Here is a 17692-nt window from a genome sequence, read left to right as displayed (position 1 = left end):
ATTAATTAAACTACCGAGTAATTTAGTATATGTTGTTATGGTTACATAAGAAACATGCAAAATTGTTATGATTACAAAATAAAACATAAGAGATATGAATTTGATTTTTAAACCAAACAAAAGACATGTTGCAATAAATAGTAACATTTTATCAATATTTTCTCTTACACATTTGAAGATTTCACGGGTGAAACGTATTTTTTACACGAAAAAACGCAGCTTTGAATAAATAAATAAAAAACTTTAGTTACATATTATGTTTGACACAAACAAATATTAGTTCTCAAATAATAATTTTACTTATAATAATTTTTTTAAAATCGATTTATCCCATAGTGCGGGTTGTTACCTAGTTGTTCATTAAAGGCATTCAAGACACTTTTGATCTTTGCCTGCCCTAGCTGGCTGAACAAACTCATCGTCGAACTTCATACCTTTCCGTCATTGCTACATGCATCATTAACATTGGTATTACCATGCTCTTCCATGAGACGCACCATAAATTCATACCCAAAACACTGTTGAAACATTTTCTCTGTAGATTTGTTCCTTATAGAGATCACGGTTGTATGATGGGAGGATGTCGTCTAATGCACTCAAGACACGTCGGACGGTTTGCCAACCAGCCTTTTAATGCAATCCTCGTTCACCAGTGACATGATGTGGTCAAAATTTCTCTTTCAAGTAATACCATCAATAGCAGAGACAACAAATAGTTGTGTCTAAATTACCATGTTTGAGCATGCATATAACAAATCTCATAATTCTAGATGCAATTACTTTATGCAGTTGCAAAATAAATAAATAAAAGTTCAAAAGTTTCCATGATCTCAGGAAAGTCGCATGCATTATTTTGATATGAAAATGAACTAACTTGATGAGTCTCCATTCCGTTCGTAATATGATTAACAATTATGCAAATTCTCTCTTGGATGATCGCTAAACATGTGATATTCTCAAGTAAATAAGAAAGAACACAACAAAGCTGGCCAATAAGCACTTGTGGTCTGTGATAGGCAACATTTCAAATTGTTTGAATAGCTTGATTTCATAAACAAATAAATCAGAACTGTAAAAATCATTCTCATTGGAAACTCTTAGTTCTCATAACACTGAAGAACTTATGTTAGTAAAAATACAGTATAGAATTGCAATAGAGAGTGTGATTTTGTAGGTGTTTAAAATTTTTTCATGTCAAAATGGTTCCTCTAAATCAATCGTGTTCAACGTGGAATCAATGATATTTATTACATAATGTTGAAAAGAGAGTTTGTTTTTTTAGTTCATGTTCTTCATAAATCGTTTTCATCGTGGTGTTCGTCTGAAGCAAACGAGTTTAGCCTGGTCAGTTTCTCCTCTATCATTCGTTTGGAGACAGAAATGCAAGAGATCATTTTGGTATGTTGTAGCTGGAGGATTGGCAAAAAGCGATGGCTTTTTGACGTTGATAATAAGAAAGTTTGCATGATTATAAATGATGATAAGGATATCATTTTTGAAGATTTTACTACTATGGTGTTCGACCATTTTGGTTTATGTGAAGGTACTTGTGAAAAATATCTGAGCTATGTTAGAGAGATTTAATAAAAGTGGATGCGATATGCCAAGAAGCACTTGTGGTCTGTGATAGGCAATATTTCCAAGTGTTTGAATAGCTTGATTTAAAAAACAAATAAATCAGAACTATATATATATATATATATATAATTATATATAAGAGAAGTTCTGCAGTGAAAAGATATACAATCAATGGAGGCTTGAATGTGGCCTTCTCGTATAAGCACCAAAAACAACAATATCATCGAACTTTCAAACAAAAAACAAACAAAAGCAAGTCGTCAAACATAAACCAAAATACACAAATGTTATACAAAAAGCTGCAAGTGCTCCAATATTACCTTAAGCCCAATTATGTGGTTATAGATTAATTAAATGATTATTTATTTATTTTATTTTACTGTATTTCACTCCATTTAAGTTTGAATGCTAGTTTTCATTCAAATTATTTCTTCCTAAATTTCTATTCTTACTAAATTTAACTATAATGATACATATTCTTTCAAAAAAATCACTTAAACCTAAGACATAAATAAAAATTGTAACTGATATTTTTAAATCTTTACCAATTAATATGATTCTTTTTTTTTAACCATCAAAGCTTTTATTTTATATATGTGAATTTATATTAAAAATATGAAAATAAAGAAGACATGTATAATCTAGTACAACGCTAGAGATAAATATAAAAATTCACAAAATATTAGATATGTATATATCATGCTTTCTATAATAAATTTAGAATGAAATTGTTCAAATGGTGTTTTAATTGATTTTCAACTCATTTAACAACATAAAATAAATAAAAATATTTCAGATACATGAAGAGATTTGGTAATCCAAATATATACCTTGAGCTTGAGATCTCTGGCTTGATCAATGGTAGATTTGAAGATGTATCCACCTTGGAGTTCCTTCTTTTTCTCAAATATTAGATCAAATATGTCTTTGTTTCCTTGATATCTTCACCGATGACAAGCTCAAACTCTGAAGGAGTTTATCTAATCTAGCACATCCCCTACTCCAATACAACTTCAAAAAAATTTTCCTCCTTGTTGAACTCGTACGCAACTTCCTGAAATATGTTGAGTAAGGTCTTAGAGGCCAGCTGCCATTGAGAAAATGTTAGGGATTGTCTATGTGGATCCACATAGACGTTTTTCAAAACGCCTTCGAGAAAGTTTAGGAAGAAATATTTTGCAAAGTTGTTCTCTTTACCATCTGGAGAAGCTCCCGAGTTTGAGGCTTTAAGAACATGAAATTGTTGATGTTTGGGTAGTGAAGAAGATGATTTAAGTATGGGAAAATTGTTTTTCAGGAGGATGGAGGATTTAAGGGCCGTAACAAAGAAGTGAGGAGGAGGAATTGTTGAAAGTGAAAATGATGGGATCAGAAGAGCGGTATTAGAAGTTATGAATATTAAGATTTTTTCATTAACCTTAATGTAAAGCTATACAAGATATATATAGAAGATGATAATTAACGTCTAACTAACAGACTTAACGGCTAATTATAATCCAACTCCAGTCTTTGTTAGTACCATTAACTGCAACTTCCTTTGTTCTTATCTTCTTTGCTTTTTTATTCTTCAGTTACAATTATTTATACATTTGTTGTGCGATAATTGTAATTGATATTTTTAAATCTTTATTACTAAACATGATTTTGTTTTGTATAATCATCAAAACTTTTATTTTATATATATGAATTTAATTTAAAAATATGATAATAAAGAAGACATATGTATAATCTAGTACGACGCTAGAGATAAATATAAAAATTGAAAAAAATGTGAGATATGTACATATCATGCTTTCTATAATAAATTTAGAATGAAATTGTTCAAATGGTGTTTTAACTGATTTTCAACTCATTTAACAACATAAAATAAATAAAAATATTGAAGATACATGAATATAGTGGAAGAATATGAGAAAATAGTTACTTATAAGATGATAATCTAAAATAGAATGGAGATAATTTTTTAAAAATTAAAAGCAATGTAAGATATATGTCATATACTAAAATTAACGACTAAATTTGTAGATCAGACTTTACATAAAAAAGTTGTTAGTTTTTCTTTTCTATGTGTCAAATTTATCGATAGATTTCATACATATTGCGATCATGTAAATGACTAACTTTGAAACAAACTTTTTTATAGTGACATGTGTTGTGATCATATTAACTACATATTTTGACACGCGTCAATATCTTAAATCGATAATTGAACATTTGTCTCGATTACGTTAATGACTAACTTTGAAAACTAAATTTTACAATTTACATAATAAAATGGTTTTCCTTTTCTAAATTTGTTAGACACCCACCAAAATCTTGTCGACATATTTGTCACGTGTCGTGATCATGTTAATAGCTAACTTTGAAACAAAGCTTTATATAATGACATGTAATAACGACATATTTTGACACATGTTAACATATTAAATCGATAACTTGACATATGTCATTATCATGTTAACGATTAACTTTAACCGAATTTTATAATTTACATAATAAAGTTGTTAATTTTCCATTTCTAAATTTTTTTTGACACGTGTCAAAATCTTATCGATAGACTTGATACAACTAACTTGTTTATAAATAATGATTTGTTGTTAATTATCTATAAATTTTCTTTTTATAATAGATTTAGAACTTTAACATTTTTTCTTTTTAAATATTTTAGTAAATTTATAATTGACATGTGTCACCATTTTATTGATATAACTAACATGTAGGGGTGTCAAAATGGTTCCAAATTTATGGATCAAGCCAAACCAAAACCAATCCAAAAACTTATTGAGTTGATAATTTGAGTTTTAATGGGTTCATGGATCAAAATGGTTTATGGGTTTAATGGATTGGGTTGAAATGAATTAGGATAAAATGGTTCTGAGTTGACCAAAACCAAACCAAACATAGTTGAATTGATTTTAAAAACCAAATTAAACCAATTTTTCTTTTAATTAAATGAGTAAACCGAATTGAACCAACCAAAATGAACAAAACCAAACAAAGCTCCCTCTCTCCCACTTCTTCTTCTTCGACTCAACTTCTGTCTTCTTCTACTTGATCGAATCAAGAAGAAGATAAACCTAGATTCGAATTTGAACATTTAACAAAACAGAATCAGATAAAGAGACGAGAAAATCTCAGATTCGAATTTTGGAATCTACGGTTGAGAGAGAGAGAGAGAGAGGGCTCACACTTTGACTTTTACTGGTGTGGTAAGAGTCTCCTAAAATTGACTATAGAACCATTTCTCTAATGTTTGACCAAAAAAAAAAAAAAAAAAAAAAAACCATTTCTCTAATAATACGACGCCATCTCTAATTCATTAAAATCGTAAAAAATCCACATTAACGAATTTGGATGCAACAAATCCACGTTATGTACATTTAGTTTAACCAAAACGACCAAACATGACACCGGTTCAATAATCCCTCAAGATAACGAAATGGTTGTGTTGTAGTTTTTGGTGATTTATGTAGATTTTTAAGTATTTCCTCTTTCTTCCTTTCTTTGTAATTTCTGTCAAAAGATTGCAAAAATAGTATAAATCTTTACATTTATACCCAGAAAAAAAACAAAATAGTTTGACTCACACTGATGATGACTTGACTTATCTGGTAAAAAAAACACAACTCATATTGACTATAGTCTATAGAAGAACCAGACACCAAAACTCTATAGTCTATACTCTATAGTACCATAGCTCTCCCATATTGGTGGGCTAATAAAGTAATAAGTTACATAAAACGTTGAAATTAGAGTCATCAAATCAATAATACCACTTTCTCAGTATTTAGGAATGTGGATGCAAATCAACGTTAAATACATCAAGGCACCATTTTGATAAATTCCCAAAAACAAGAAAACAATTACAGATGATTATATATGAAAAAAAACGTGGCCAACAACAATTTATGTGTTCACCTACCTGCAAAAACACCAATCTCCCTTTTTATTAACGGTCACATTCTCCTCGTTCCTTAATTAAAAAAAAAAAAAAAAAAAACATTCAGACACAACACAAACGCAAATTTAGATTCTTTCTTCTTCTTCTTCTTCTGTTTTAATCTAATTTTAATTTTCTTTTGGACTTCATTCCCCTCACCACCACCGTGATTATGATTGCCGCCGGAGCTAAATCGCTGCTAGGTCTTTCGATTGCTTCTCCAAAAGGGCTTTCTTATAGCAATTCATTGAGTAGTCATTCAAGATCCGTTGGTGTTGTTCGTTCTTGTGTTTCTATGGATGGATCTCAAACTCTGAGTCATAACACAAATGGGTCTTTTCCTGAGCTCAAATCTATTAATGGTGAGTTTCATATATCTTGTGATTCGATTACCCAGAAAAAAAAAAAAAAATCCGATTTTTAGGTTTGATTTGTCAAAAAGATTCAATTTTTTTTTGGTTTCTCCGTCATGTGTTCTCATCTGGGCATAGATTGAATTTATGTTTTTTTTTTGTTTTTTAGGGAAAAAACAAGGTCCATTGTCTACGGTTGGAAACTCGACGAACATAAAGTGGCATGAGTGTCCTGTTGAAACAGTTGATCGACAGAGATTGCTTGATCAGAAAGGATGTGTGATTTGGGTCACCGGTCTTAGTGGTTCAGGTTTGTGATCTTTAGAAAGCAGCTTCAAGTTTTGGTTTATGTCTATGTGAAAAATATAATCTTGAATGTTTCCAAAAATTGTTTAGGGAAGAGTACTTTGGCTTGTGCTTTGAACCAAATGTTGTACCAAAAGGGGAAGCTTTGTTATATTCTTGATGGGGATAATGTTAGGCATGGCTTAAACCGTGATCTCAGCTTTAAAGCTGAGGATCGTGCTGAGAACATTCGTAGAGTCGGTGAGCTTTAAACAACAAAATCTCGTTAAAACCAATGCTTCTTCCTGTTTTTTTTAACATTTCTATTGTTGATTGGTTTTTGTTTAGGAGAGGTTGCTAAGCTTTTTGCGGATGCTGGAATCATCTGCATTGCGAGTTTAATATCTCCTTACAGGACAGACAGGGACGCTTGTCGAAATTTACTCCCCGAGGGAGATTTTGTTGAGGTATAGGACAAACAAGTGCGGGTTTCGTAGTCTCTCTCTGTTGTATTCAAGAATCCAATAATTTAGTAACATTGGTTTTGATCAAACAGGTGTTCATGGATGTATCGCTTGAAGTTTGTGAGGCGAGGGATCCTAAGGGTCTTTACAAGCTAGCTCGTGCAGGAAAGATCAAAGGTATCTCTTGAGGTGTAGTTGGTATTTGTGTGACTTGTTTTGTTTCAATCAAATCCAAAATTGATACTAACAGTTTTGATATGTTTCTTCAGGTTTTACCGGGATCGATGACCCTTACGAGCCACCATTGAACTGCGAGGTAAATGTCAGTAATATTGTTGGGACAATGGGGTGCTGCAAGAACAAAAACATTGCGATGGTTCTTTATCTAGATGATGAGCTTTTTTCGCATAATTCTCTTGTCTTATCTTATGTCTTTTCCTTGTGTCTGTGTGAAGATTTCTCTAGGACGCGAAGGATCAGGAACTTCTCCGATCGAAATGGCTGAAGTAATCGTTGGATACTTAGAAAACAAGGGTTATCTTCAGGCATAGCATACTTAAGATGCACAACACTTTTGTTGTTCCACGGTCATAGTTCTATTTAACAAGCCAAAGTATAAAATTAAGAAAATCCATGGCTGTTTTTATGGAATCACGAGTTTGAAAAATAAATATAATCTCATAGCTGTTCCCTTTTTTTTTTTTTTTTTTTTTTTTTTGTATTTTAACTCTTATTGTTATGAATCTATGTATATGATAAATATGAGTGAAAATCAAGGTTAAGCCTTTTTTTCTTGATGTTAATGGAAGCTTACATATGTTAAGGATGAATTGCATTCTAAGTTATGCAACTTAAAGTTTTATTTCCAGAATTACTAGAATTTTCTAAAAGTATGTGGTAATTGTTTTTTGCTTATTAAAATAATCAAAGACAATCATAAATAATTTAGATGTTTTCTGAATAATAAACTTGTAGATGTATTGTAGATGTATATATAAAAGAAAGTTATCATAATTATAAAAGAAGAAAATAATAAAATATACCTATATCAGTATTTTTTCAATACTTTTCACAAATAAATCATCATTTTGAAACTAATTATCATTGAATACTAATGCATTTAATATTAGTTACCAAAATTTCAAAATCAATTATAGATAAAATTTTAAAAGATAAGGAAATATTTCTACCTAATTCAAAAAGGGAGGGTTATTATAATGGTAAATAAAAGCTTCATTATTACTAGAGTAGTACGAAAATGTTGGAAATTACTAGAAATATTTTCGAACCCTTTGTACACCTACAACATAGTGTACACAAAAACGTTATTACCAAAGATGCCATTACGAAAAAAAAAATCTTGCGAAGCGGAACTAAGTATGCTATTGGTGTAATGGTAGAGTAATCTAGTAAATTAAAATGGTAGATAAAGTTGATAGATAAATTTGGTAGATATAGTTGGTAGAATATAGGATAATGATAAATTAAGTTGGTAGATTTTGTTGTAGTAATGACAGACTATTTTGAAAGGTAGATTAATTAGGTAGATTTATTTTCACGGTAGACTAACTTGGTAGATTAAATGTGTTTGATGATAGATTTAGTTGTTGGGCGAGTTTTCCGATAGACTTTAAAGGTAGCGAAAATATTTTTGATAGACTTATTACCAGTTGCAACATATATAACTGATAGACTTAAGTTGTTAATATATTTTTGTTTTTATACTTAGATAGTTAATAGATTTATCTGATAGATTTATAAAAGTGTACCGGTAGACTTATAAAATGTAGTAGAGATATTGTTTGTTATGGTAGACTTAGCAGAGGTAATCTAGTTACGATAGACTTATATGTAGTGAAGACAAATTTATGTAAGGCTATGTAGTTATTGTAGACTAATGTATTGTAAGTTGCGATTACTATAATGATACAAATTTTGTTATAGTTAGTAAAAATGCAGTATAGAGTTGCGATAGACTTAGTGAACGTCTACGAGTGTGATTTTGTGGGTGTTTAAAGTTTTTCATGTCAAACTGGTTTCTCTGAATCAATCTTGTTCAACGTTGCTGGTCGTCGGAATCAATGATGTTCATTACATAATGTTGAAAAGAGAGTTCATTACATAATGTTGAAAAGAGAGTTTGTTTGTTTAGTTCATGTTCTTTATAAATCGTTTTCATCGTGGTGTTCGTTTGAAGCAAACGAGTTTAGCCTGATCAGTTTCCCCTCTAAAGTTCGTTTGGAGACGGAAATGCAAGAGATTGTTTTGGTATGTTGTAGCTGGAGGACTGACAAAAAACGATGGCTTTTGGACGTTGATAATAAGAAATGTTGCATGATTATAAGTGCTGATAAGGATATCACTTTTGAAGACTTTACCGGTATGGTATTCGACGACTTTGGTTTATGTGAAAAACATCTTAGACAGATTTAATAAAAGTGGATGCACTTGTGGTCTCTGATAGGCAACATTTCCAAGTGTTTGAATAGCTTGATTTAAAAAACAAATAAATCAGAACTGTAAAAATCGTTCTCATTATTTCCATACAGAAATAATATATATATATATATATATATATATATATATATATATAATATAAGAGAAGTTTTGCAGTGTTACCAGAACTGAAAAGTTGCATGAAAACTGTGAAAGCTATACAATCAATGAAAGATTGAATGTGGTCTTCTAGTAGAGAGATAGCACAAAAAACAACAGTATCTTCAAACTATTAAACAAAAAACAAACAAAAGCAAGTCATCAAATATAAACAAAAACACACAAATGTTACAGAAAAAGCAGCAAATGCACCAATATTACCTTAAGCCCAATTATGTGGTTATAGATTAATTAAATGATTTATTTATTTATTTATTTTATTGTATTTAACTCTATTTAAGTTTGAATGCTAGTTTTCATTCTAATTATTTCTTTCTAAATTTCTATTCCTACTAGTTTAATCTTAATGATAGATATCATTTCAAAAAAATCACTTCAACTTAAGACATAGATAAAAATTGTAACTGATATTTTTAAATCTTTACCAATAAACATAATTGTTTTTGTATAAACATCAAAACTTTTATTTTATATATGTGAATTTAAATAAAAAATATGAAAATAAAGAAGACATGTATAATCTAGTACAACGCTAGAGATAAATATAAAAATTGACAAAATATTAGATATGTACATATCATGCTTTCTATAATAAAATTAGAACGAAATTGTTCAAATGTTGTTTTAATTGATTTTCAACACATTTAACAACATAAAATTTATAAAAATATTTAAGATAGAATAAGAGATTTTGTAATCCAAACATATACATTGAGCTTGAGATCTCTGGCTTGATCAAAGGTGGATTTGAAGATGTATTCACCTTGGAGTTCCTTCTTTTTCACAACTATTAGATGAAAATACGTCCTTGTTTCCTTGATATCTTCACCAATGACAAGCTCAAACTCTAAAGGTGTTAATCTAATCTGGCACGTCTCCTGCTCCAATACAACTTCAAACAAAAAATTTCTCTTTGTGAAGCTCTTACGCAGCTTGCTAAAATGTGTCGAGAAAGGTCTCAGAGGCCAGCTGCCATTGAGACAATGTTAGGGATTGTTTATGTGGATCCACATAGACGTTTTTCAAAATGCCTCCAAGAAACTTCAGGAATAAATGTTTTGGAAAATCGTTCTCTTTACCATCTGGAGAATCTCTCGAGTTTCAAGCCTTAAAAATATGAAATTGGTGATGTTTGGGTAGTAAAGAGGAGGATTTAAGTATGAGAAATTTGTTTTTGGGGAGGGTGGAGGATTTAATGGTCGTAAAAACGAAGTGGGGAAGAGGAGTTGTTGTTGAAAGTGAAAATGATGGGATCAGAAGAGAAATATTAGAAATTATGAATATTATGATTTTCTCATTAACCTTCAGTGTAAAGCTGTACAAGATATATATAGAAGATGATAATTAAATCTTTACCAATAAACATGATTTTTTTGTATAACCATCAAAACTTTTATTTAATATATGTGAATTTAAACTAAAAAATGAAAATAAAGAAGACATATGTATAATCTAGTACGACGCTAGAGATAAATATAAAAATTGACAAAATGTTAGATATGTACATATCATGCTTTCTATAATAAATTTAGAATGAAATTGTTCAAATAGTGTTTTAATTGATTATCAACACATTTAACAACATAAAATAAACAAAAATATTTAAGATAGATGAATAAGAGATTTGACAATCCAAACATATACATTGTGCTTGAGATCTCTCGCTTGATCAAAGGTTGATTTGAAGATGTATTCATTTTGGAGTTCCTTCTTTTTTCTCAACTATTAGATCAAAATACGTCTTTGTTTCTTTGATATCTTCACCAATAACAAGTCAAACTCTGAAGGTGTTAATCTAATCTGGCACGTCCCTGCTCCAATACAACTTCAAACAAATTTTTCTCTTTGTTAAACTCTTAACACTACAGGTTTTGGGTCGTATAGTTACGAGGAATATTGTAGCTATGTACTTATATTTGTAACAAAATATGGTTTGCTACAAATTTGTTTCAAATTTTTTTTTGCGCCTATAGGGTGGTACCAAAACACCGTTTGTGAGAAATCGTAGCAAAATAGCTACAAATTTGTTACAACTGTTATTGTGTCTCTTTGCTTCAATTTTGTCTCAGAAATATTGTAACGGATTGTTACAACTTCCCACAAACTAAGTTGTCATTAATAGTTACGAATACTATAAGTTTTTTGTGACAAAGTTGCTACAATTTGTCATTAATAAAACTGTGTTAATTTCTGTCAACTTTGTTTCAATATTTTTGTAACAATTTGTTATTAATACCCACAAGCTACCTTATTGCTAATAGTTACGCAGAGCTACGTTTGTCTTGTAGCATACATGCTACAAGCTAGAGGCGAATGATATTTTAACGAATACCCACAAAAAATTGTCACTAGATCCGTAACTAAATTAGCCACAACTTGATACAAAGTTTTTTTTTCTTATCAACAACAAATTAATTTGTAACAAATTTTTATTTCTCACAAATTCTCGTCGCAAATACCCACGATGTACAAACAGAGTATATTACGTTTGTTACGTGTTTTTGGTAACAGAGTATATTCACAAACAGAGTATATTACGTTTGTAACATGTTTTTGGTAACAGAGTATATTCACAAACAGAGAAATCGTTTGTTAAAACCGATTATATAGAACATAAAAACTAAAATTAACAGAAAACCCAACAAACAAGCATTCATAAAAAGTTTCAAAAGTAGAACACAAACATGTGGATCATACATTCCCACCTCCAAAAAAACAAACATTCATAAACATAGTTTCAAACAGTTAATAGTCAGTTAAGTTTATGATTTCAAGAATCCCATCCAAGGTGTGAAACAGATCAAAAATTAAAATAAAATCTCCACACCACTGGATGAGAGAATCAGCGGGAACAGAACTTATGTTGTACCAAGGACCATCAAAGTGTCTTTGGATTGAAGCAACTATTGCTCGGCGTGGAGGGTTATCATAACCAAACCTGAGAACACAAAAACGTGAAGAACACAAGTTTCTTAATAATATGTTTCTTTATATCCTCTTGGTTCTCTACCGAAGTATTTATATAACACCATGAAGCAAATAAATTATTAGCTAAATCTACCACTAAGAAACGCGCGTGGAGAGGTGGGTGATACAATCCCACTAATATAGGAGAAATAAATAACAAAGCAATAACGAAACAGAGTATCTATTTTATATCTTTAACCTAGTTGACATCGGTTCACTTCAGTTATATGCTTATCAAATACCGATGCTTCACATACTCAGCACATAGCCCCATTTTGTCTCTCTGGATGATCAGATCTATGAACTTCATATATTGAGACTACTCTAAAGATGTAAAAGGAAAAAAAAAAGTTAGAGATGGAAACTTGAGTTTTCAAAACCCTACCTCAAAGATGGAAGAAGGAGAAGGAAGAGAAAACCAGAGAGAAAGAATGATGACCTTGAGTCGCCGGAGAAGTGTTGAGAGAATATAGAAGGAGAAATAGAAAAATTATGTGGGTGATACTGAGTTAAAACAACTTCTATTTACAATGTGTTTGTGTTCTCAAGAAATACGCGGAGATGCAATCTTGGAAAATTACACTAATTAATATCATTGTTACAAATTGCTATCATTTCTTTGTGGGTAAGACACATAATTTTTACGTTTCAGAGCCAACGGTGAAAAGACTCTAGGCAATAAACAAGACGTGGGTGTATATCCATCCAATATTATTACTTAAATAGCTTAACTACATATATCTATAAGAAGTGAATCATCCCTTTATATTTCTCGTTTTGGAAGGGAATAAAGAAATTAAAAACAAGTTCAACAGCTCCATAAATTAGACGATTTCTTAACAAGTTCAACAGCTCCATAAACAAGTTCAATTATCCTCTGGTATCCATTAAATTAATTTGGCCTTTCATAATATGTATAGTCATGAATATATAAGCAACTTCCTGAAATGTATGGAGGAAGGTCTCAAAGGCCAGCTGCCATTGAGACAATGTTAGGGATTGTCTATGTGGATCCACATAAATGTTCTTCAAAATGCCTCCGAGATAGTTCAGCTATAAATGTTTTGAAAAATCGTTCTCTTTACTATCTGGAGAAGCTCCCGAGTTTGAGGCCTTTAAAATATGAAACTGGTGATGTTTGGGTAGTAAAGAGGAGGATTTAAGTATAGGAAATTTGTTTTTGGGGAGGGTGGAAGATTTAAGGGTCGTAAAAAAGAAGTGATGAAAAGGAGTTGTTGTTGAAAGTGAATATGATGGGATCAGAAGAGAGGTATTAGAAATTTTGAATATTATGATTTTCTCATTAACCTTCAATGTAAAGCTGTACAAGATTGATATAGAAGATGATAATTAAATTTTTACCAATAAACATGATTTTTTTTTGTATAACCATCAAAACTTTTATTTAATATATGTGAATTTAAACTAAAAATATGAAAATAATGAATACATATGTCTAATCTAGTACGACGCTAGAGATAAATATAAAAATTGACAAAATGTTAGATATGTACATATCATGCTTTCTATAATAAATTTAGAATGAAATTGTTCAATTAGTGTTTTAATTGATTTTCGACACATTTAACAACATAAAATAAATAAAAATATTTAAGTTAGATGAATAAGAGATTTGACAATCCAAACATATACATTGTGCTTGAGATCTCTCGCTTGATCAAAGGTTGATTTGAAGATGTATTCACATTGGAGTTCCTTCTTTTTTCTCAACTATTAGATCAAAATACGTCTTTGTTTTCTTGATATCTTCACCAATAACAAGCTCAAACTCTGAAGGTGTTAATCTAATATGGCACTAGACATGACCATGGTTACGGTTATTACGGTTAAGGTTGCTTAACCAACGATTATTGTTAGAAATTTTGTATACGGTTACGATTAGTAATTTTATATACGGTTAAAATGGTTACGATTAAATATGGTTGTGGTTAAACGGTTACGGTTATACACGGTTACTAATTATTATGATACGGTTAAAATTTAAAAATTTTAAAGTAATTATTAAAAAAATTTAAATTTTACTATATTTATATATATATATATATATATATATATATATATATATATATATATATTAATAATCACATTAATAGTCGTATAGTCAAACAAAATTTAAGCTTTTTTTCTTGTCACAATAAAACAGCATTTGGTCATTACAATGAGTTTTGTTAATTTTCTAGACATATAAAATATTTGTAGTGAAATGATTATAATTAATGTCCTCTGTCATTGGCAATGACTCCAAACAATAAAAGAAAGTCCAAAGGAATCACCAAAAAAATGATATTTTAGACTATAGAAAAAAAATTTGGTAAGGAAGCATTACATATACTAAGTTTATAAGAGCAAGATTAATGGGGGTTCATATATTGGGGTACTTATATACTGTTTGAATTTTTTAAGAATTAATTGTGTATTGTTTTGTAAATAAGAACCCATGATCTCTTAGTTAAAATTTTCTCCTGCAATAGTAAGTTCTAATTTTGGGTCTCTTATTTTTGAAAAAATTGTTTTTTGAAATTTGAAAATTTTAAATAGAATAGAAGTAGTATAAATGTGTAAACATTTAAGATTTTATAAAAATAAGAAACTATTGCATTTAATTATTTTGTAAACATACAAAACATAATAAAAACATTAATACATATTACAATAGAAGTGCAATTAATAAATGGAGAAAATGATTAATTTAAATACTGATTTTGCTCCAAATTAAACCTTTATATCATACAAAGTGATGCAATTACAAAAAGAAAAACTATACAAATTACCAAGGTTTTAGGTTTGTAAACTTCTCTCTCACTGCAATTCTCACTCATTGCTTCTTTACATGTTTTTCACAAAGAGCCGGTAATCAACAAAACTTAGCTACATAGCATTTTGACCGGAGAGAATTGTACGGTCAGGCAAGCATGATCCGAGATATTGTAGTTCTCCGACCATCGTCGTGTTCCAAATTTTCTGACAGTACATATAATACACACACATCAGAGTCTTGATTGACATATAACACCGGTTTGTGGTTTCCATTTTCCACCAACCTAGCCGTCTGCGGTCTTGATGTAGACCTCTACATCATTGGAAGTTGTTATTTTCCTGAGGCTTGCTCTGTAAAGTCATGGTTCTCAAACGGGTCTCCTTTCATCCTGCAAAACAATACTACAAGAATGATTAAAAGCAGCAGAAGATGGTCAATAACACATATCAACGCTAAAAGAAAAGAACCTAGAAACAGAAACCTCACTCTCGCATGCTCAACAAGTGTACGTGCATCAACAATTAAACCACTCATAGCACAACCAATATGGTCATCAATTTCCATAATCTTCTCCACACTGCTCGGTTCCTAGTAAAAGAAAAAGCATTTTAACAAAGAACGAGAAACCTAATATCACCATAATGAACACACAACGCTAATACTTCACCACTTTTTCAAATTCCATTGGCAAGTTATCCAACAAATTGAAAAACAGAGAATTCAATGTTAGAAACTAAACCAGCAATGTAGAAGTGATACGCTTCTCGACAGCAAGCACAACTCCTTCTTTAGTCTTTACTCCAATAGCAGTAGAACCAAGCTGCAACAAAATCCCACACACATAATCAGATCCTCAACATATAATCCAAACACATACGAAACCCAAACTACATCGATTAAACAAAGAAGAGTGAGCTGGATTTGTGCAAATAACCTAAAACCAATCAAAGAAAACCCCAAATCAATCATAACCCTTTTCTTCAAATTTCTCGATTTCCAAAGGAAACTAACAAAATGGAGGAAACGAGAAGTTACCTTGATAGCTTCAATGGCATATTCGACTTGAAATAGCCTTCCTTCAGGAGAAAAAGTGTTGACTCCTCTGTCGTACTCGGTCCTTGACACAACAAAAATCAGAAACCACGAATAAGGCAAAACCACGATTGAAGTAAAGGACGAAAATTTCGGAGAACCCAGAAGCAGAAGAAGATAGATTTGGCTTTATACGGAGATATACCTGGTGAGAAACATCTTCTTCTTCGGCGATTTCAATCTGTACAAACCTCTGTAAGTCTTTCAGATCCAACCATGCTGAGCAAGGGACGCACCAAGGAGTCTGCGCCGATTAGCTGCCCAAGCAACTCTTTATGCTATCTGGTCAGAGCGCAACAACCGCTATCACAATAACATATCCATGGAAGGCCCTCTTCTGCTCAAACGACTTGACCGGCAAATCCGTGACGCCATCTTGGCAAAGCAAAAAAGGCGAAACTTGAGAGACCTTCTCTTTATTTGACTACAATATGACTAGGCTCCTACTCAAATTATGACTTTGTCTGCTCCTTCCTTGTTTTTATTTTTTTGAGCAAGGGAAGATGCTTGTATCCGGCTTTTGTAACTTCAGCAAACATTATATTTAATAAAATTCACATATTTAAAAAAAAAAAACCTCTGTAAGTCCTTCGCACAACGGAATCAAAACTCTAGAAGAAGAATAACGGATCTAAGTAAAAAATCAACAGAATAAAAAATAAAATCACAGAAGAAGTATTTCCAAACGAATTCAAAATACCACAGAGAAATGTCTACTACGGATTCGAGAAGTGGATCAGTTCGATCGATCGGGCATAAAAAAAAAATTCTTCTTCTATTATTTTCTTCGTCCAACAGAACCGTGACACATACCGTAACAGCCTCCCTTAACTTCTATATTTTATTCTAATTTATTTTCTTCCTACAAAATACTATGAACCCCTCTAAGAGACTACCACTGGAGAAGGTCTAAACTAAGAATGAGTTGATTAACAGAAAATGGCAGTTATTTAAGGGTAGTGGTCCTAGTGGAGTGGATGGACACATTAAACTATTTATGTCACGGTTGGAAATTTAGAATGAAATAACTATGTATTATTGTATTTCTGTAAAGAACATGAGTACGTAAAAAAACAAATACGTGAAAACATACATGCAAGTATAGTTTATTATGCTGATTACAGTAATGAAAATATATATAAAAATATTAGTCACTATCTTCTGATCGGATTGAAGATACATCACTATCAATGTCTTCTAACTCTTCTTCGTTGTCTCGCATGTATTCTTGTTGTCTATATACGACTCTAGTCCAATCATCAAGACACGTTTGAGCTTCAAGGGAATCTGGAGTCATTCTTGAATGAGTTTCATCTAAAATTTGACCTCCCATGCTAAAAGCACGTTCGACAGATGTTGTAGAAACTGGTGAAGAAAAAACATCTCTTGCGATCATGGCTAGAATTGGAAAGAGAGATTGATGACACTTCCACCATTGAACGACTTGAAAGTCATTACCTGCTTCTTCATCACTAAACTCAAAATTAGCGAAAAGATATTTTTCAAGTTCAGAATTGTTACCTTGTGATGGCCGTTGCCTTTTTTCTCGTCGCATCTTTTCTGCAAGACTCAGCTTAGAAGTTGATGACGTATCATTTTGAAGAGATGGTTCAACAAT

The 17692-nt window shown here is 31.1% G+C and overlaps 2 protein-coding genes across 5 annotated transcripts; one reads left to right on the top strand and one right to left on the bottom strand.

Moving 5' to 3' along the window:
- The first annotated feature begins 5396 nt into the window (after nt 1-5396).
- Nucleotides 5397-7450, top strand: LOC104766682 (adenylyl-sulfate kinase 1, chloroplastic-like). Its single transcript, XM_010490611.2, has 7 exons — nt 5397-5880; nt 6041-6181; nt 6268-6417; nt 6505-6623; nt 6713-6797; nt 6890-6936; nt 7076-7450. The coding sequence occupies exons 1-7, from the start codon at nt 5691-5693 to the stop codon at nt 7169-7171; spliced, it is 828 nt and encodes a 275-aa protein (XP_010488913.2). The 5' UTR covers nt 5397-5690; the 3' UTR covers nt 7172-7450.
- A 7458-nt stretch (nt 7451-14908) lies between these two features.
- LOC104766680 (proteasome subunit alpha type-5-A-like) lies at nt 14909-16996 on the bottom strand. Of its 4 annotated transcripts, none has more exons than XM_010490610.3 (5): nt 16220-16922; nt 16018-16099; nt 15722-15802; nt 15469-15570; nt 14909-15370 (listed from the first exon to the last, which is right to left on the bottom strand). In XM_010490610.3, exons 1-5 carry the CDS (start codon nt 16231-16233, stop codon nt 15350-15352), a joined length of 300 nt encoding a protein of 99 aa, XP_010488912.1. In that variant the 5' UTR covers nt 16234-16922; the 3' UTR covers nt 14909-15349. The 4 variants fall into 4 exon arrangements, with proteins under 4 accessions (XP_010488912.1, XP_010488911.1, XP_087356593.1 ...); XM_010490609.3 differs by having other exon boundaries at nt 15464-15570; nt 16220-16903; XM_087500467.1 differs by having other exon boundaries at nt 14909-15383; nt 16220-16903.
- Nucleotides 16997-17692: the final 696 nt, after the last annotated feature.

Source organism: Camelina sativa, chromosome 19, assembly GCF_030686135.1.
Source record: "Camelina sativa cultivar CO46 ecotype springtype chromosome 19, ASM3068613v1".
Lineage (NCBI taxonomy): Eukaryota > Viridiplantae > Streptophyta > Magnoliopsida > Brassicales > Brassicaceae > Camelina > Camelina sativa.
The sequence above is the reverse complement of the archived record's forward strand: the minus strand, read 5'-3'. Positions and strand labels throughout refer to the sequence as shown.